The sequence below is a fragment of the Dendronephthya gigantea genome, unplaced genomic scaffold (genome assembly GCF_004324835.1).
Source record: "Dendronephthya gigantea isolate DGI-Jeju-01 unplaced genomic scaffold, DenGig_1.0 000271F, whole genome shotgun sequence".
NCBI classification, from domain to species: Eukaryota; Metazoa; Cnidaria; class Anthozoa; order Malacalcyonacea; family Nephtheidae; genus Dendronephthya; species Dendronephthya gigantea.
Window position 1 is genome coordinate 105,585 of NW_021163281.1, and position 17,089 is coordinate 122,673.

The 17,089-nt window shown below is 37.8% G+C and overlaps 1 protein-coding gene across 1 annotated transcript; it reads right to left on the bottom strand.

The window, feature by feature from the left end:
• Nucleotides 1–323: 323 nt before the first annotated feature.
• Nucleotides 324–15,610, bottom strand: LOC114541170 (myocyte-specific enhancer factor 2A-like). Its single transcript, XM_028561156.1, has 9 exons — nt 15,503–15,610; nt 13,922–14,019; nt 5,940–6,143; nt 5,452–5,505; nt 5,209–5,304; nt 4,678–4,879; nt 2,884–3,011; nt 2,398–2,696; nt 324–2,146 (listed from the first exon to the last, which is right to left on the bottom strand). Exons 2-9 carry the CDS (start codon nt 13,973–13,975, stop codon nt 1,912–1,914), a joined length of 1,272 nt encoding a protein of 423 aa, XP_028416957.1. The 5' UTR covers nt 13,976–14,019; nt 15,503–15,610; the 3' UTR covers nt 324–1,911.
• Nucleotides 15,611–17,089: the final 1,479 nt, after the last annotated feature.

Here is a 17,089-nt window from a genome sequence, read left to right on the forward strand (position 1 = left end):
ACAGTCATGAAGCAACACTCTAGGATTCAACAACTCGGCAAAACGTACAGCAAAATTCTCACCGAGTTATATCGCCTAAATGTACTTCAACTGCAAGTATTGAGTGAAATTCATTACTTTTTCGGAACAGTTTTTAGTCCAGTCAGTGAGCCACATTCGGTTCGTGCTGTCACACAAGTTCAGGTACATTTAAAATTTCAAGTTTTTTTTCACTTTTTTCCTTTGAAATAACTAAGGTTGAATAAGGCCATGGAAGTTATTTTTTAAAAGAATCCTTCGATGAAAAGGATGATTTTTGTGTAATTTTCCGTTCAGCAGCATAAATTTAACTTCCGTTGTTAAAACAAGAAATTTGTCGCAACATTGTGACCATTTCAGGTTCACATGTGGGTTTTCTGGTCAAAATTGGTGAATTCAAATTTGTCTAATTCGCGGAATCAAGATGTCGTCATTTGCACGAGCCGAATGCCACTCACGGGAGTTGAAACTGCAAGAATTCGACGCAGTTGGCTAAACGCGGGTTCACATGGGCAATTTTAGTTCCGGTTCTCTTCTTTTGACAGATGTGATCGAGTGGATTAGTTACGGATGTTCAAATAACGGCACAAAAACACACACACAGAGCATTCATAACTATTCACTCGTCCGCATCTGTCAAAAGGAGAATATTGCATTTAAAATCGCAGTAAAAATCGCCCGTGTGAACTGCCCTTCAGACTTCTTGCAGTAAAAATGAATATCACTTTAATGTTTAGTTTCTCTGAGCGTAATGCTTACTGTGGTATATGCTTTTGAAAAGCAATACGAAATAACATTTACATTTTAAGGTTTGGTTACATTTGTTCCTGCAAGTTGCCGCTGCATTCTGAAACTCACTTAAGTTCCTGTTGTTTTTGTCTTGGGTACACTATAGGGAATGTAACAAGAAGTACTGAGTTCTGATTTCACATCTGGGATTTGGAAAATGGAAACGATGACTGCTGTAAAATCGAACCATGTTTCTTTTTTTTTTTCGGAGGGAAGGGAATTAATTTCGGGGACAAAATGCATTGAAATTTGCAGGAAAGCAAATTGTAACCACAGTCATTTGAATACAAAGTTAAAAATTAAGGCTGAAATTACAAAAAATTGGAACTAAAATAAATGACCCAGAAATTTGCAGCAATGCTTTTCGGCTACAACCAAGTCCTCCTTTAACGTGATGTAAACACACGGCCAATTACAAAATACGGTTGTATGTGACTTAGACTAGCTTGTAAATTGGCACAGAAGTGTCCACCTTAGGTACCTTTCATTTGTTTTAGTCCATGGGTAAAAATATCATTATTAATGTTAGTGTTCATGAATTTCTATTCCACCTACATTGGTAATGTTTTGTTACACTTTCACAAAGTCCGCTAACTATGTATTCTTAACAACTGTGGTGATGTAACTTTGCCTTAGTAATTACACATTTCATATTTACACTAATATTCACACACTTGTAGGAATAAGCGTAAAAATACCAAATATAGTCCTAAATTAAGCCATCTTGGTAGCAAGTTATGAAAACATGCGATGAAATTGCTCTTTTAAAAAGAGCCGGATAATACTATGTCTATATGATACGTTTATGATAAACATTTTATGAAGAACTAAATATATACAAACTCTCTGACCTTCAAAATGAACTGGACTAAATAGGACGTACAAATAAGCCAGAAATTTAGAACCAAAATAATAACCGTTTTTAAAAAATACGCCTAAAGCAGTGAGATTTCTTATATAATATAAAAAGGCAACGGGAAGTTTACGGGAGGTTTAGTGAGATTGTTTGCAATATTTTTCCTATTGAACAGAAGTGATCCAGTTATATTTTAAGGTCAGAGATAAAAGCTGTATAAAACATTGTTTATGTTACCATGACTACTGCTAACGCCATCTGTCATTATGATTCGCGTCCAGTCTTACGCGTTTCGGATCGCCTCCGTCCAGACCATCTTTCTCGCGCGGTCTGCGATTGTTGAACGAGGTGGGCGATAGCGAGGACCGGGACCCCGGTGACACGGGATCATTGTCCGAGGGGGGTTCAGACTTCACCACAACCTGCATATTTGATACCGGGATGCGACGGTTTGTCATTCCACCCCCACCTAATGAATTCCCCCTGGAAAATTTGCAGATTTACTTCAGACTTTGTTTGAAAACATTGTTCAAGATTTTACTTGTAATTTTCCAAGCGAGAACTGACTACTAATTACCCACTACACTTTAGTCTATTAGAATATAATGAGTTTACTGGCATAACTACTATATCAACACACTTCCCAATCTCTCCACCCATACCCTCCACTCCCCCCATACCCCTCACTCCCCACCCATACCCCCACTCCCCACAACAATAAAATTTACCCTTACCCTTGAAGCATGCCATGTTGCATGGCCATCTGCTGGGCAAAGAGGTGCTGATTGTGCTGCAGTGTCAAATAAGGTGTCGATACGACACGAGAATTGCTTTCTCCCGACTCCATGGAAAACTGGTCATAGGATGAAGTGTGAAACGAGGGGCCGGAGTGGGACATTGGTGTATTGATAGGCATTACAGGGGTACTCAATGGATTGGAACTAGAATACGAAGGGGTACTCAGGGATATAACGGGTGTTATGATGGTGTCACTGTTTGAGCCGTGAACTCCCCCTGTTCTCGTGTTTTGACTCTAAAATCCAAATTATAACATTACAATGAGAATTTGGATCAAATTAATTCAAGTAGGTGTGAAATGTGCCAAATTCCCCAAATTCTTGACCAGATATTCCTCGATGCGCAGATATAAATCCTGGTCAGATTGCTCTTCTCAATTAACGAAAAGCTCTTTAGATGAATAAAAGTAAAAAAATTCATACCAAAGGATTTCTTGCATTCGGAATGACCACTTTTAGGTCGGGTCTCTTCGAGACCGATGATCCCCCGGAATTGCTTGAATTATTAAGCGAAGAATTCATTGAGGTCGTAATTCCAGGACTTGTAGCACCTGAAGATATAGAAACATAATTAATAAGGCTTTGTATAGTGCTGCTGTTATCCACAGATTTTCTCTAAGGGGGGCAGGGGGAGGGATGAGCATCTGTCGGCAAAAGCCATCATCATATACGATTATACATTTTAAAAAGTTTAATTTAAAACAAGAGCATTTTTATAGTGAATTTCGCCAGCTTTGGCGTAGCATTTGCGACATTATTTAGGAATTTTGCGACATTATTGGACAAGTTATAATAGTTTGAATTACACTGGAGCACTCAAATACAATGTCAGATGATGTTTTTTCCCGGCGACTTCATTTGTGGCGATTGTCTGCAAAATGTCAGCCGAAGGAGTGATTTCTCCACATTTTACCTGGATTTTTTACTAGTTGCTGTCTGGGGCAGGTTGTCTACAACTCCTAAACTATATTTTGAGTAGTAAAATCGTAGTTAAGAATAAACGACTGTAAAACACACGACTCTAATTGGCCAATTCTGTCACGAATGATAGTTGGTGAACTATCTGATTAGAACACACCTCGGCCTTTTTGAAGGATGGCTTTTGCTACTCAGGGGGTATTTTATTGCCTAAACCTTAGGGCGGGAAATAAGATGAATGCTTTCAGATTTAAGAAACATCGATGGTCATTCCAGATTACATTTGTCTCCCGCTTAAAACCACAGTTTTATCATACCAGGGGCCGGTTGTATAAAACTCCCTAACTACACTTTGCATAGTTAAATCCTAGTTAACTCAGAAATACACAACTCTGATTGGCCAATTTTAGCCTTAACTACAGTTAAAAGCTAGCTAGTCTTTTATACAACTGGCCCCAGACGTAAAAAGAATTTTTAAATATAAAATTGGGGAGAGTTTGTTCTGCTGGTCCTGGGCTACCTAGCAGCCACCCCTTTCAACGAGCTCAGTTTATCCATTCATCAATAACAAAAGATTACCAAAAAAATCTTATTAAAATAAAAATAATTTAATTTATTATTTTAAGATATTTAATTACACTTTTCCCTTAAAAAGAATAACCGTTACTTGAACTATATTTTATTTTATTAGCCCTTGCACTTCGTTAATTTTCAATTTAAATTCTTTAAGTTTTGTTTTGCCAAAAAGTTAATCATTTATAAAGATTTTAAACATTAATCTGTTACCATTCCAAACGTGGAAAATCTACTATTTACTAGCCCTTATATTTTAATAAAACCACAATTTAGCTATTCTAAATAAACAGAATTTTTAGCATTGCTAAGTTAAAAATTAATGATTTAAATGATCGATTTTTAAATAACCTATTCGCTGAATATTCGTATTTACATTATATCTAGCTTCCACTTAATTAAAGAAAATATCCTCAGGGATCCATTAGACCAGGAAATCTCAGGCATGCAGGTAAATGCGGGTAAAGCGGACGCAGAGAATCAAGGGACGGCGGCTTCCCATGAATCCCTAGGAGCATCTAGTATGCCTTAGATTTTACGGGTTTAGAAGACTCCGAAGTTGATAAACTACCATAATCCCAGCATCTGATAAGAGATGCACTGTACATTCATAATAACAATTAAAGTTCACGCGTGAGTTCACGCGTTTAAAGTCAAATGTCACGTCCGTCGTCAATGTCAAGGTCAGTCATTGTGCTAAGAGAAGAACACCACGTTTTCTCTAACCTGTAATACGTTGCATGCCTCCCCCTGATTGCGGACCAGCAGAGAGTCTTCCAGAGGGCGGCGGCGGGGGGGACAGCAGGCCAGAGTTGTTGGGTCCAGGTGTTCCTTGATTACTAGGGTGGCTCGGACCGGTGTTATATGAACTGGAGTGATCATTTTGAGTGACCGGTACGGCAACAGGAACTGCGTTGAACCCATCGGCCTAGAGAGATAGTTGGACCAATTAAAGGGATTGTCGAAGTTCGTTCGCTTCGCTTGTTTTCAATTCCCTCCTTTTGATGGATGCTAATGAGGGCCAAGGTTCGGCTCAGACATATATACTCAGTATTATAGGCAGTTCGTTCATTTACATCAACCAAAAGAAAATCGTATTCAAAGGGAAACAAAGAGCGATGATACGTAACTGGAGTTATAAAAGAGCAATTGTGGGCAAGCATTTCGTCCATTTTGCCCGTTTATTTCTTCCAAAACATACCAAAAAGGCCAAAGTGATAATGTCGGCAGTGGACCGTAATTTCTGCATATACTTACAGGGGCAGGATTCAGCCTGTTCTTTCTCATCATCAAATCAAATTCTTCATTAATTTTCTTGTACTTCGCCTCTGTTCCAGGCGTCAGAATGAACTGCTGTTTTTTAGAAAAACAATGTTAAGTCAATTGATTTGACCCGTTGGTGGTTATACAACAGGGTAACACTGTAACAGATCTTCCAGTCTACGAGTGAGCTCTTGACACGTTCAACGTCAAGCGTTTTTTTCAGCAATACAAACTAACCTTTTCCGAGTCGTCAGGAGAAGGCATGGATTTGTTTTCCTTCTTTGAAATAGTCTAAAAAACAGACAAGCATTTTTAAAAAAAATTAACATTACATTAACGCTTATTCCTACGAGTGTCAATTTTTACGCGTTTTTATTCTCCACTCGGTTCTAATTAATTCAGGTTACCCGAGTGTGTTTGAATTGTGACCTCGAGAATACCTCTCTGGGTACGAATTTTGACATTCTGACATGTAGGTATCAATTCTGATATTCAATACCCCAAATATTTGGATTTCACTCGAAATGAAGGCTGTTAATCGTCTTCAATCAGAATGATCCCAGACCTTACGCAGAATAGCCTTCTAAGTGTTAATGACGTTCTAAAGCTCACAACCCCCCCCCCTCAACACCACAAGACTAACCCCCCGTCCTTGGCACAATATCGATGTAGTTTGAGTAGTTTCATTCCCCCATCAACAGAAAAGACACGACGGTGTTTCTTACCTCCAAAATATCATTATTCGTTCGGCTCTCGTGCGGTTCGTTATATTCCGTGTACTTCAGCAAGATCTTATCCATGTCTGTGCTTGCATACTGAAACAGCTTGTTGCTGGAGTTGAATATTATCAAAGCTATTTCACAATCGCACAAGATGCTTAGCTCGTACGCCTTTTTCATCAAACCAAATTTCCGTTTGGTGAAGGTCACCTGGAAAGGAAATACAGGAATATGAGAATCTTCTTCAGTTTTCCTATATGGAAGTACGGTGGGTAAGCGCTTTTGGCGGGAAAACTTGCAATGAATCATTTCTCTGTTAAACTTAAAACTAGGGGAAATTCACGAGTATAGCTTGAAAGAGCATCCTAAACTTAGTAAAAGAGGAAAGTTTGGTCGCAAAATATTGCAAAGTGTAAAAAATATAGCTTAGCATCGCGGGCGAACAAGAAACAACACGAATCACAAATGTCTTTCCCGGAGTTAATTTGACATAGTTTTTTTGCCATTAAAACAACTAATAGTCGTTTTAAATCTACGGCAACTCTCCCGTTTAGTTTTTTAACTTCTCTTTCCCAGCGGGGATCGCATATTTCAAAAGGTGAGAAACGGCCTGCATGCAAGCACTGCGATCCACGAGTGTTTTTATTAAAGACAGGAAGCGATTAACTTTATTCTTAAGATAACTCGCCCCCCAAGTGTGCCCTTCATTCGAGTGTTTACGGCAAATGAAAATAGAAACGGCTTAAGTTTTAAAAATAGCACGGAGCAATTATCCGAAGCAGCTAAAGAACGTACACGCGCTTTCTCACGACGATTTTAGCTTTTCCTGGATGTTTTTAAAGTTTTTAATGTTTTTAATAACGAATGTTGCTGCTCGATGTCGTAACTATGGCGACGTTTCGCTATCGTCGTTACGAATATCATCAACGTACGTCCGAATCAGTGTTGTGTGTAAGGACACATTATATATTTAACAAGCCCTCAGGTTGAGATCAACTATCAAGTTTTCCCACGAGTTGCAGAATGATATCTGACACCGTTGGACATATTAGGTGTGTTTGTATGCTTAACGACTGAAAACTATCCATATTGTAGGCAAGATAAGATTTCTTCGTTGTAGTGAGATGGAAACAAGACTGCTCTGTTGTAGGTTTCGTGTGTGTGGTGTCTTTTTTTCGCTTTTTTTATGCATAATTGGATAGTCGAAAAGAGCCTTTGAGTAATCATTATAATTAACTGAGCCTCCCAGTCAAGCAGTGTCTCTTTACATTCATTCGTTGGCGAGACGTTCAGACGCGTTCTCATTTAGCATTCTGACGAATTTGTTCATCGATGGTTTGAAAGATTACATTGGGAAGCAATAGAGGCTAATCACTTATATTAACTGCCATAAATCATCGAGAATGGAGACTTTTATACTAATTTTTACTCTGTCTAATGGCAGACGACTTTTATTGAACTTGTCAATTGCAGAATATGGAATTCCAGTCAATGAGTAATATTGCAAATTGCATTTCGTAACTTCACAAGTGCAAAACATGCAAGCAATATATCTTCACAAAAAAATCATACGATGTATAATTTCCCACGACCTGATACCGAGCTTCTGGAAACGTCCAAGTCATCAAGATTCAGGCAGCTTTAGAGCGTGTTAGACTGGCCACCTGTCACAAAGCACAAAAAAATTCGACCTTTGAACGCTCTTTAGCTCTCATTTCGTCTGGAAGATATATTAGGCTGAAAAATCCTGGTCGAACTCCCAATGTGCCATATGTTGACATCTGCTTGTGTTTTCCCGGTCGATCTAACGACAGGTAGCTATTCTCTTGATCGTTACAATGGAAGTCCTCAGGGATTGTGCTCGGACCGGTAAATGACGCTTAAATTTGCTGTGAATTAACACCTCGTTTCCTAGTCAAATGCTCTAACAAGTTAAACGAGGTCAACTCGTTCCCAGAAACTGGTATTTCGAGAAAAATTTTACTTCCATGAATATCAAAAGATTAAGAGTCTTAATTTCGAGTTGAAATCTTAAGGTCTGTTCACACGATCCAATTTTGTTGGATCCAATTCACTTCTGATGTATGGGATAAAGTCAGTTACTCAAAAAGCTGTACTGCGTTGGCTTCCAGTTGATTTGCTGCCCATATACTTTGCAAGTCAACAGACTATAAAACATCCATCAGAAGTGAATTGGATCCGACAGGTTGGATCGTATGAACGGACCTTTACACAACTTCAAATCCAAGCCAGTGGCAAGACTGCCAAGAGCATTGCACGGGCATCGTAAGGGCGTAGATTCGATTCCTGCCGGAGGATCGATAGTTGATACATTTGTCTCAACTGTTCCTGGCTTGAATCCCCCCCCCCCCTACGAACACAAGCCTCTAAATTTAGACCCTATTTACGAATACAAAACAATCCATATTGTGTCGACTGAGCAGAAAAATGGATTAGCGTGCGTGATTAACTGATGTCACTTTCAGTGATGTATATTTTCCGGCGACTTCGACAGACCAATGCCACTTCAGACAATGATCTTTAATTGTTTTTATAGCTTAACTTGTTAATATTTGTTTACGAATGATCTATTGTTTGTTTATTTTCGAGTTTAAAACCAAAAACAAACACTTGTTAACCACTTATACAAATATTATCAACATATATACATATGCGCCCACCATTGTTCTAAAGAGGTGCATAGTCTAGTAAATAAGTCTCCTTTCTAAAGGAACAAGTGTGTCCATGTCAGACCATGCTACCATATTTGTATGCCTCACAAACAGTTCCTTCAACTTCAAAGAGTTTGTATATACCAAAAACATTTTATCAATTTTTCTTTTTGTCTACATCAGGAAGATAGCTATAGACGTTTTTCTTTGTCAGAGAAAAAAACATTCAGAAAAGAGAAGTCGCTATTTTCATGCACTAAAGATACGGCTGGTGGGATATTGCATTCTATTGTATCTATTGTAGCTACGAGGTTATTAATTGCTATGCACTCATGTGATATTTTCCCCATCTGTAATTTATTAGACAAGATCTGCAGACGCCCGAGATTAGATAACAATGTTATACGACGTAAGTCATTCACAGTACGATGACCAATTTAGGAAGATCTTGTCCCCCGGATTCTGTTTTTGTCTATTTCAAAAATGTAGGCTTGCGGTCATAAAGAATTACGATCGAGAGGTTAAAAATTTCGATACCATGAAAAAATCAAAGGCAAAACCCTTTAGTGGAACTGAATTACCAGCCGTTTTTAGACATAGTACACAAGAGGTATGATCAAGACTATACGAAGACTATATATGAAGACTATACGAAGACAATACGAAAACTATACAAAGACTATACGAAGACTATACGAGACTATACGAAGACTATACGAAGACTATACGAAGACGATACGAAAATTACACGAAGCGTAAAGTGACTGTACCAGTGGTATAGTCATCACAGCAATAGCATGTGCTTGTTTAGTGTCATAAAGACTTATTCCAATACCTCCAAGACTAAAATCCTCGTTGAGTCTCAGTCTCAACCGGGCAAATGTGAACAGCCCCTGAGGCTGTAAGAAAAAAGAAGCTCAGATTTTCTCGAAACACCCACATTGTTCTCAAAGCACATGAAAGATTTTAGTTCCCTGGAAATTTTAAATGCTTCTAATTGTGTTAAAGGAGCACAAATCACCGTAATCAGGTAAACGAATAAATTTCCATCAAATTAATTCTGCCACATTGGCACGTGTACGTGGTCATTCGACAGTTTGAACTGAAAAGTTTTTTAAAATTGCTTACGGAGAAAAAGCGGATTCCAATAAAAAATTGCGATGTAGCGTTTCTTTTATAATTCGTTCCTTCGTCCAAGTTCGATTGACTTAAATACAGGAGGTTTTTTTACAGATGAAATATTCGTGTAACATTTTCAACCGAAGCCCCCCTTTGGGTCTTGCGATTTCCCGCGGTTTTTGGGTTATATCATAGCCCTGCTTTTGGCAGACTGGTTAACATTTTGATCAATCTTTGGAGGCTTTACATAAACACAAAAGAGCTATCTGCATACCAGATGTTTATGCTATAATTGTGGCTGCTATCTTGGAGTTGTCTTCTGACATAATTAAGAGATCCTTAACGAGTATCTCCTGACGCTTCGAGCAGATGTATATCTGAGATTAACTACAGATATTAGAGAGCTACACCCTCAGCCACGCATGTCAATAACAAGGCTATGTTTTCTTACGGATTAACAGGATGAGAATTTTTCAAGTTCACACTCCCACTGACCTAAAAGACGCACTGGACAGAGCAGGCAGGCAGGCAGGCAGGCTGCAAGTGTATTTGAGTTTTACAACTGTACCAAATTTCGTGACTGTTGACATTTTAACGAGTTTTACGCCAGAAAGAATTCTCTCGCTTTGTACAACATTGAAAAAAATCGCTCTCAAGAGTCCTTTCTAATGAGTTTTAAAACGCTCTAAAGACCACATAATGAGATTTACGACTGTAATAATTGCACGAGCTTTGATAAACCATTATTCACCGCAAAACTAGAAAGAACCACTGACGAGGAGTGAGCGAGTGATGATAAATGTTTACGCAGAAAATGGACCTTTGAGTTTCTTTCACATCCCACAAGCATCGTCCAGTTTTCATCAATTTGCCGATACCGGTCTTCAGCACTGATCGAAAAGTACGAACGTGCATTGACATATGTGCGTTGCCAATAAATTGAATGTGGTGTAAACTAACGGGGCTTTAGGCAATATTTTCGCCTTCCGCATACTTTGTTAAAAGGTATATAGAAGCTTTTCAACATCTCTCTCAATGTTTTGTCCCCAAAGCTGGGGCGTACACTGTACACCGTTTTTTACATGAAGTAATTTCATTCTGGAGGGTAAAAATATACATACAGGTTTAGAAAACGTTCACGTAGTACTAAATTATAGCGGTAACTATTAACTTCATGAACGTGATTCCCGAATCATTGTCCCATTGACATCACGTTAGGAACCGTCTGACAAAACAACTCATTCAGGTTATCTAAAATTGACAAGAATCAAGCAAGCTGGCGTATACAGTTACGATCAAGTGTCAAAGGTGACATTGGATTGTCTGATCATCAAATATGTTTATCACAGCAGTACATGTTAGCTCAATAGCATAGCTAGCCTACCTGCACGCTCAAAAACAGTTCGTTTAAAAATAACAATGTGCAAATTGATGGGCCGATCATTTCTTTGTCAAATACACGCTATCAGATACGCTAATCTTTATAAGCTTAAGAATATGGCGTCTATAACGTTATCTTAAGAACTTATTAAATGTTTTGACAATGAAATACAACTAATTCGTGCCACATGTAAACAATTTAAAAAACAAGAATTGTTTACGACGTGAGAACGACCACAGACTACCCGATGCCATATAGATTAATTTCGGAAAGATTGTACAATTTTGCCACGCGAATATCCACCGCAGAATTTTTTTTTTAACTAAGCGCACGTCAGACATTAATATTTACACAGAACAGCTTAAATATCGGCGTTGGTTCTTTGTGAAGAGTGTAGTCGAAGATATTTTTTAAGTGATCATTTTTCCCCTTGAGAAAAAGCTTTTGCAAATAGCTTGGTAGTGGAGAAATTCGTGTAGCATGTAACTACATGGTAGCATGTAACTACATTACAATAATCGCAAAATCCAAAACCCTGGAATTCGCTGAAATTAAAGCTATTAGGAGCCGCTATATATGAACATTCTGTAGTGATGCTTTTCGCTAAATGTCATATGATTGAAGGAATTTTTGTATGAGAGGTGGTGACCACACACTCGCAAAAACAAATGCAATAAACTTTGGCTTTGACGTTTACTGTTGGAACAGGATATAGTTACTTGTTCGAAGACAATGCAATCTGTTAACTATTCGAAGAATGGGGGCCCTTACTGTGCATATAATCTGTCTCTCGATGTGATGCTATGCGGGAAGTTTTTGAGGTACTTTTGATTTATCATCGATTCCCAAGAGAAATTAACGTTTCATCGATCATAAACTGCCATACTGCTGTTTAGGATAAACAAATTTCAAAGGAGGTTTGTTAATTTGTAAAAACAACATTATCTTATTATCTGCACGTCTATCCCGCAAACCAAAAGCTTTCACTCAGGTGACTGGGCATTAGGCGAAAAAAAAAGTGAGCTGCACATTAACAAATATATACAGGAAACGGGAAATTTCGAATTACAATGCAATAATAAAAAACTTGAAATAATTCTTCCGGAATCCTAAACCTCTAGTGTTTGCTAATGCACATCTCGAAATCATGTTTCTTTCGAAAAAAGGGTGCTTACGAATAAACATATGTTCAGAATCTTAGGACAGGTGATTGTATCGAAGAAATAAGTTCATAAAACTGGGCTACGTATCAAAATATGCGACAAAAGAATAAAAAAAGCATATCTATTTAATTAAATAGCGAATTCTAGAACCTAAATGAACAACTTTGTGTTCACTTTGTACATAGCTATATTTCTTGAAATCTAATTAAAAATATATTCGCCCAATGGGCCATATTTGCTACATGTATATGTATATGTAACAAAATATGTATCAATCTCGTAAACATTTGTTTATGATTTAACAAAAATTAAATTCTAGCTTTGTAATTTTTTTCGGCTAAAAAATTCCGAAAAAATCGTCTCACATAGAGCGGTGTAAGCAAATATGTTAAATTATAAGAAAAAGATAATTCTTTATCAGCAAAAGAACTATAACTTTGTCTGAGTTTTTGCCTACGAAATAATAATTCGCGTATACACAATCGCCCGAACAGGTTTAAAAAATTCTAAAATTCTATGCATAATGTAACCGTAAGTTTTAGTAAAAAAACCTTGTGTTTGTGCACATTAATATGGTTCCGACGGTGAGCAATTTGATATTTTTCCATTCCACCTAGACGGCTGTGATTTTTTATACTACCGATTCATTAGTTCATTTAATTCATTACCTGAATATGAGAAGACGATTGGCGCTCGCTAAAAATCAAATAGACTATATGAAATCTACTTCTAGTGTATATACAGGTGGTTTTTGAGGCGTAAACATTGGCAAACTTAGGGCGGAGCAAGGAATAACCCGCATAAAAACATCACAAACACGCGCCGGTCTTTGCAAAAATTCCCAAGCTATTCCCATGTCTGACAAAAAGTTACACAATCGTTGGCTGGCGTGTTACAGCTTTCCTGTTATGCTTTATATTGTTTTCACATGGTAACAGATTAATAAAATATATTGCCTTGATATGCACGAACAATTACGAATAATAGCCTTAAGAAATATACTATAGTGAAAAATATACATACACGATTGCAGTTCATATAGTATTTACTTTTCACCCAATAACTCCACCCGAAGTTAAAGTGAAACCTCTCGATGTGAAGAATCATGCATTTTCGTTGAGAAAACTCGATGAATATTACAATTCTGTATCTACTCGAGTCTACCCTTGTTTAAAAGAGTCATCCTAATATCCCAAATATACCGCAAATTTGCTTCGAAAAGCTTTTGAATTAAGAAAGAAGCGATTTCCCGTAAAAGGCGAACAGATTCGGTTACAATCTCCATTCGCAGGCGAATACAATATGACCGTGGCCAAAGACAAACACACACGTACGTCTCAAAGAACACAAAAATAGCCCTACATAATACTATTTACTTTTGGTCGCGATAAAATACGACTAAGTGCCTCGGTGCGAGGCTATTTTCAACCGAAGATGGCAGAATATAGCATCAGACTTAAAATAAAACACTTTAAAATAAGCCCGTTTAAATGCACGCCAAAAGTAAGTTACGGCAAACGGAATTGCATTTCGCCAAAAGCGCGGCGAAATGGCCTCTAAATGAAAGGTTATTGTCCGGTCTATTTCGTGATTTCATGGAGAATTTATCACTATAGATCACGGCATAAATATAACTATCGTAGTCAACCATACCTGTCGATTTCTTTCGTCGCCAATTCGCGATATTTGTATCTTTTTTCGTCCCATTTTTTGTAGACAAATTCTAGAGGGGGATATTTACACGGCAGATTCTGTAAGAAACAAGACGGTGTTTACAATTAGACAGGATTCTATGTCGATCAAAGATGCGATATGTCAAAATCCACTTTGACGAGCTTCAACTCAGCTCGTGGGAGATTTTCAAACTGCGGGTGTTTAGAAAATATTGCCCCCAAAATCTTCGCAGGTCATTGCGAAAATTTCGATATATACAGCGATGAGATTTGAAAAGTAAACTGCAAATTAAGTTAGTAAACTAGTCAGTAGTCAGGTGATATGTGTTCATTTCATTAAAATTGCCCCGTTGAAAACATTGCGTGCCGAAATGATGTAATCGCAGGCCATTCTGAATTTCCAAATTTCATACGGTAAAGACTGACATGTTGTATATATTCCTTTGTAAGTTATCAACCGACCCAATTCAAAACCTTCAGGCATTTCTCTTAGAAATGCGTGCTCGTAAAAGCGTGAATGAGAAAGCCATTAGCTAGGAGAATATTATATAAACAGCAGTAGATGCCTCGACCAGATATTTAAGGATTATCGTGTTCTGAAAAAATCAGAATAAACTTCGAATATAGCAATCGCTCTTATGGGGTAAATCGTTTCCGACACAATATGCATTTTATCGTGTGGGGGATAAATTACTGTAAACCAACAATATAAATACCACAGCAACCATTAACAGCCTTGAACGATAGATGGCACGCGAAATTACTAGCACAAATTTTCGCTCGGAACTTAAAATCACCTTCTCTTCTCGCAAACGAAACTAAACGCTCCGGGAATGCAAAATGGAGGCATATAGCTAGAACTCTTTGATAAGAAATGAGCAACCTTTGACCCAGTTTAAAATACGTTTACAAGTTAAAAATATCGACATCTAAAAGTAGCAACGATCCTTTTAAATATACAGGAACACTCGCGATAGTTTTACACAAACAATGTGCTACCGCGGACATTACAGGCAGACGATATAAATATATATATCGAAATTTATTACACATTGAACTATAATGTAGCGGAATACACAGGCTATTTCGCTGATAAATCGCCTCATCATAAACAGACGTATAAACCCGGGGTTATACAACGGAACGGGTCTAAATTTAGAGTCTAAATAGTACGCGATTTCGCGGGGAAGGCCAGAATATCTCGATACGGATACAACAAGCCTGTCCAAGTACCCGTTTCGATTCTTCCTGCCGTCACCGAGCATTCAAAACCGATTTTATTACGTTCAAACAGTTGTACAAATTCGACAAACATTCGCAGTATACAGTACACAAACTACACAAGCTTTGCATTGCGATAAAACGCAAATCCAGTACGCGAAAGTCGTCGAATTTGCTCCAATAACATCTGCTAGTTTAGGAATAACAACGTAATAACAAGCCAGCGAATGCTAGCCAAAATATACATGCATTCGCTTTGCTAATAATACAGGGATTTAGGGCGAATGTTTAAACTCTATTTATGACGGAAATAAAAATTCAGAAATCTATTTTTACCCACCAGTTAGAGCGTTCTTTCCCCAACAGCTGCAAGTGACAATATGTGCTATTTGTAGTAACACATAGGCTGCAATATTAAAGCCAGTGAAGCTGTAAGAAGGCCGAGGAAAATATGCTTTCCCAACCCTCCCTTCTGATTCGCTCACTCCACTTTCCCTCTTGACGGTAAAAGGAATTTATCATTTGATCAACAATACAACACTTTAAACCCCCTCCATTTTTTCAATCTTTAAACAATCCAACATCAAAAGCAATAAAAAGCACCTCAAATTACACCTTTATAAATCACCACCTCAAGACCGTTGTCAACCCGAAATAAAAACGGATTAGTTCTTGTCATTTAGAAAGAACGTTCATAACTTCTCTTCAAGCTTCCATCTTCGATTTCTTAATTTAAGGCTGACGTAATTCCGCGAGGGAGGGGCTTCTGTCGGTGAGTGAAGGTGTGGTGTGACGTCATATCCGTTTTAAGAAGACGATAATTTCCGCTTTATCGGATATTATGGGGATTCTGTAGAACTTTAGAAGGGGATTAAAATGATAATTTGTGTTTTTTCCATAGCTACCTCGGTTACGATTGCCAAAGGGTAATGTGCAAAAGACACTTAAGAGCAATATAACATCTCCAACCCGATGTCTGTAGATATTTTGTAGTCCTTAAAATTGACATACTAATATTATGAAATTGACAACATATTCCAAGGGTTTGATTGTTTTAATAACTGAAATGTATTTCATAACTTCCGACACATATACAAAAGAATTCGGTTGTATTTGCATAGTGAAACGACTTCAACAGATGGCCCATTTCAACTTTTAGAGACCGACGGTCATTTTGAGGCCCATATTATACCGTGTAAATAAACATAGTATTAACACTCTGGACACTATCCCGTCGGCCATATATGCTATTCAAATCGCACAAGAGTAGCCGGTTTTGAATCGATTTTAATATCGAAGGAAGAACGCTGACTTTTTTACGCCGGTTTTGTACAAATTGAATCCAGTATTCTCGATAACATCTCGCGAGAGAAGAACGCCGACTTTATGCGTTGGGACTCAATGCTACTAATTGGAGTTACCCATGAGAAAGATTACCAGAAGAAGGTGCCTGAAACGTTGCGAAAATAAACAAGATTTTAAGCCCTTTATTGTGATTTTGGTCACGTTTTGTAAGAGCCATGGCCCATGTAAAGCATCTACAATTCTTGTTAAAGGTGCACTGCGGAAGAGCCTGTTTCCTACGATGATAAACGCTTTATCACCGTTGATCACGCTATATTTTCGCCACGTCTTCGTTCCTTCGTTCGTGAAGAAGCCGGTAGCCAATGGTTATTGGTTAAACAAATTTGTCATAATTACTCATTACTTCAGTATCTGGCATTAAGAACCCTAATGCTTAGTCTTTCATTACTCACCAAATTTGTCCCGCCCCACTGCAATTCGGAAAGGGTAATTGGGAAATTAGGCATTTCTTCATTCGCGTGTCAGACTAATTTTTCATCGAGACAAACCCAAATTAATTGCCACAGGCAGAAACAGAAAGGATACATTATTCTCAATTTTACAATTTTTTTATAAATACAAG

Bases quoted from the DNA above. Each gene is read 5' to 3' on its own strand.
- LOC114541170 (XM_028561156.1), bottom strand. From the start codon at position 13,975: ATGGGACGAAAAAAGATACAAATATCGCGAATTGGCGACGAAAGAAAT. The intron at 6,144-13,921 runs GTATGGTTGACT...TTTCCTTTCCAG, and splicing joins GCGACGAAAGAAATCGACAG to GTGACCTTCACCAAACGGAA. The intron at 5,305-5,451 runs GTTAGTTTGTAT...TCTAAAAAACAG, and splicing joins CTCCTGACGACTCGGAAAAG to CAGTTCATTCTGACGCCTGG.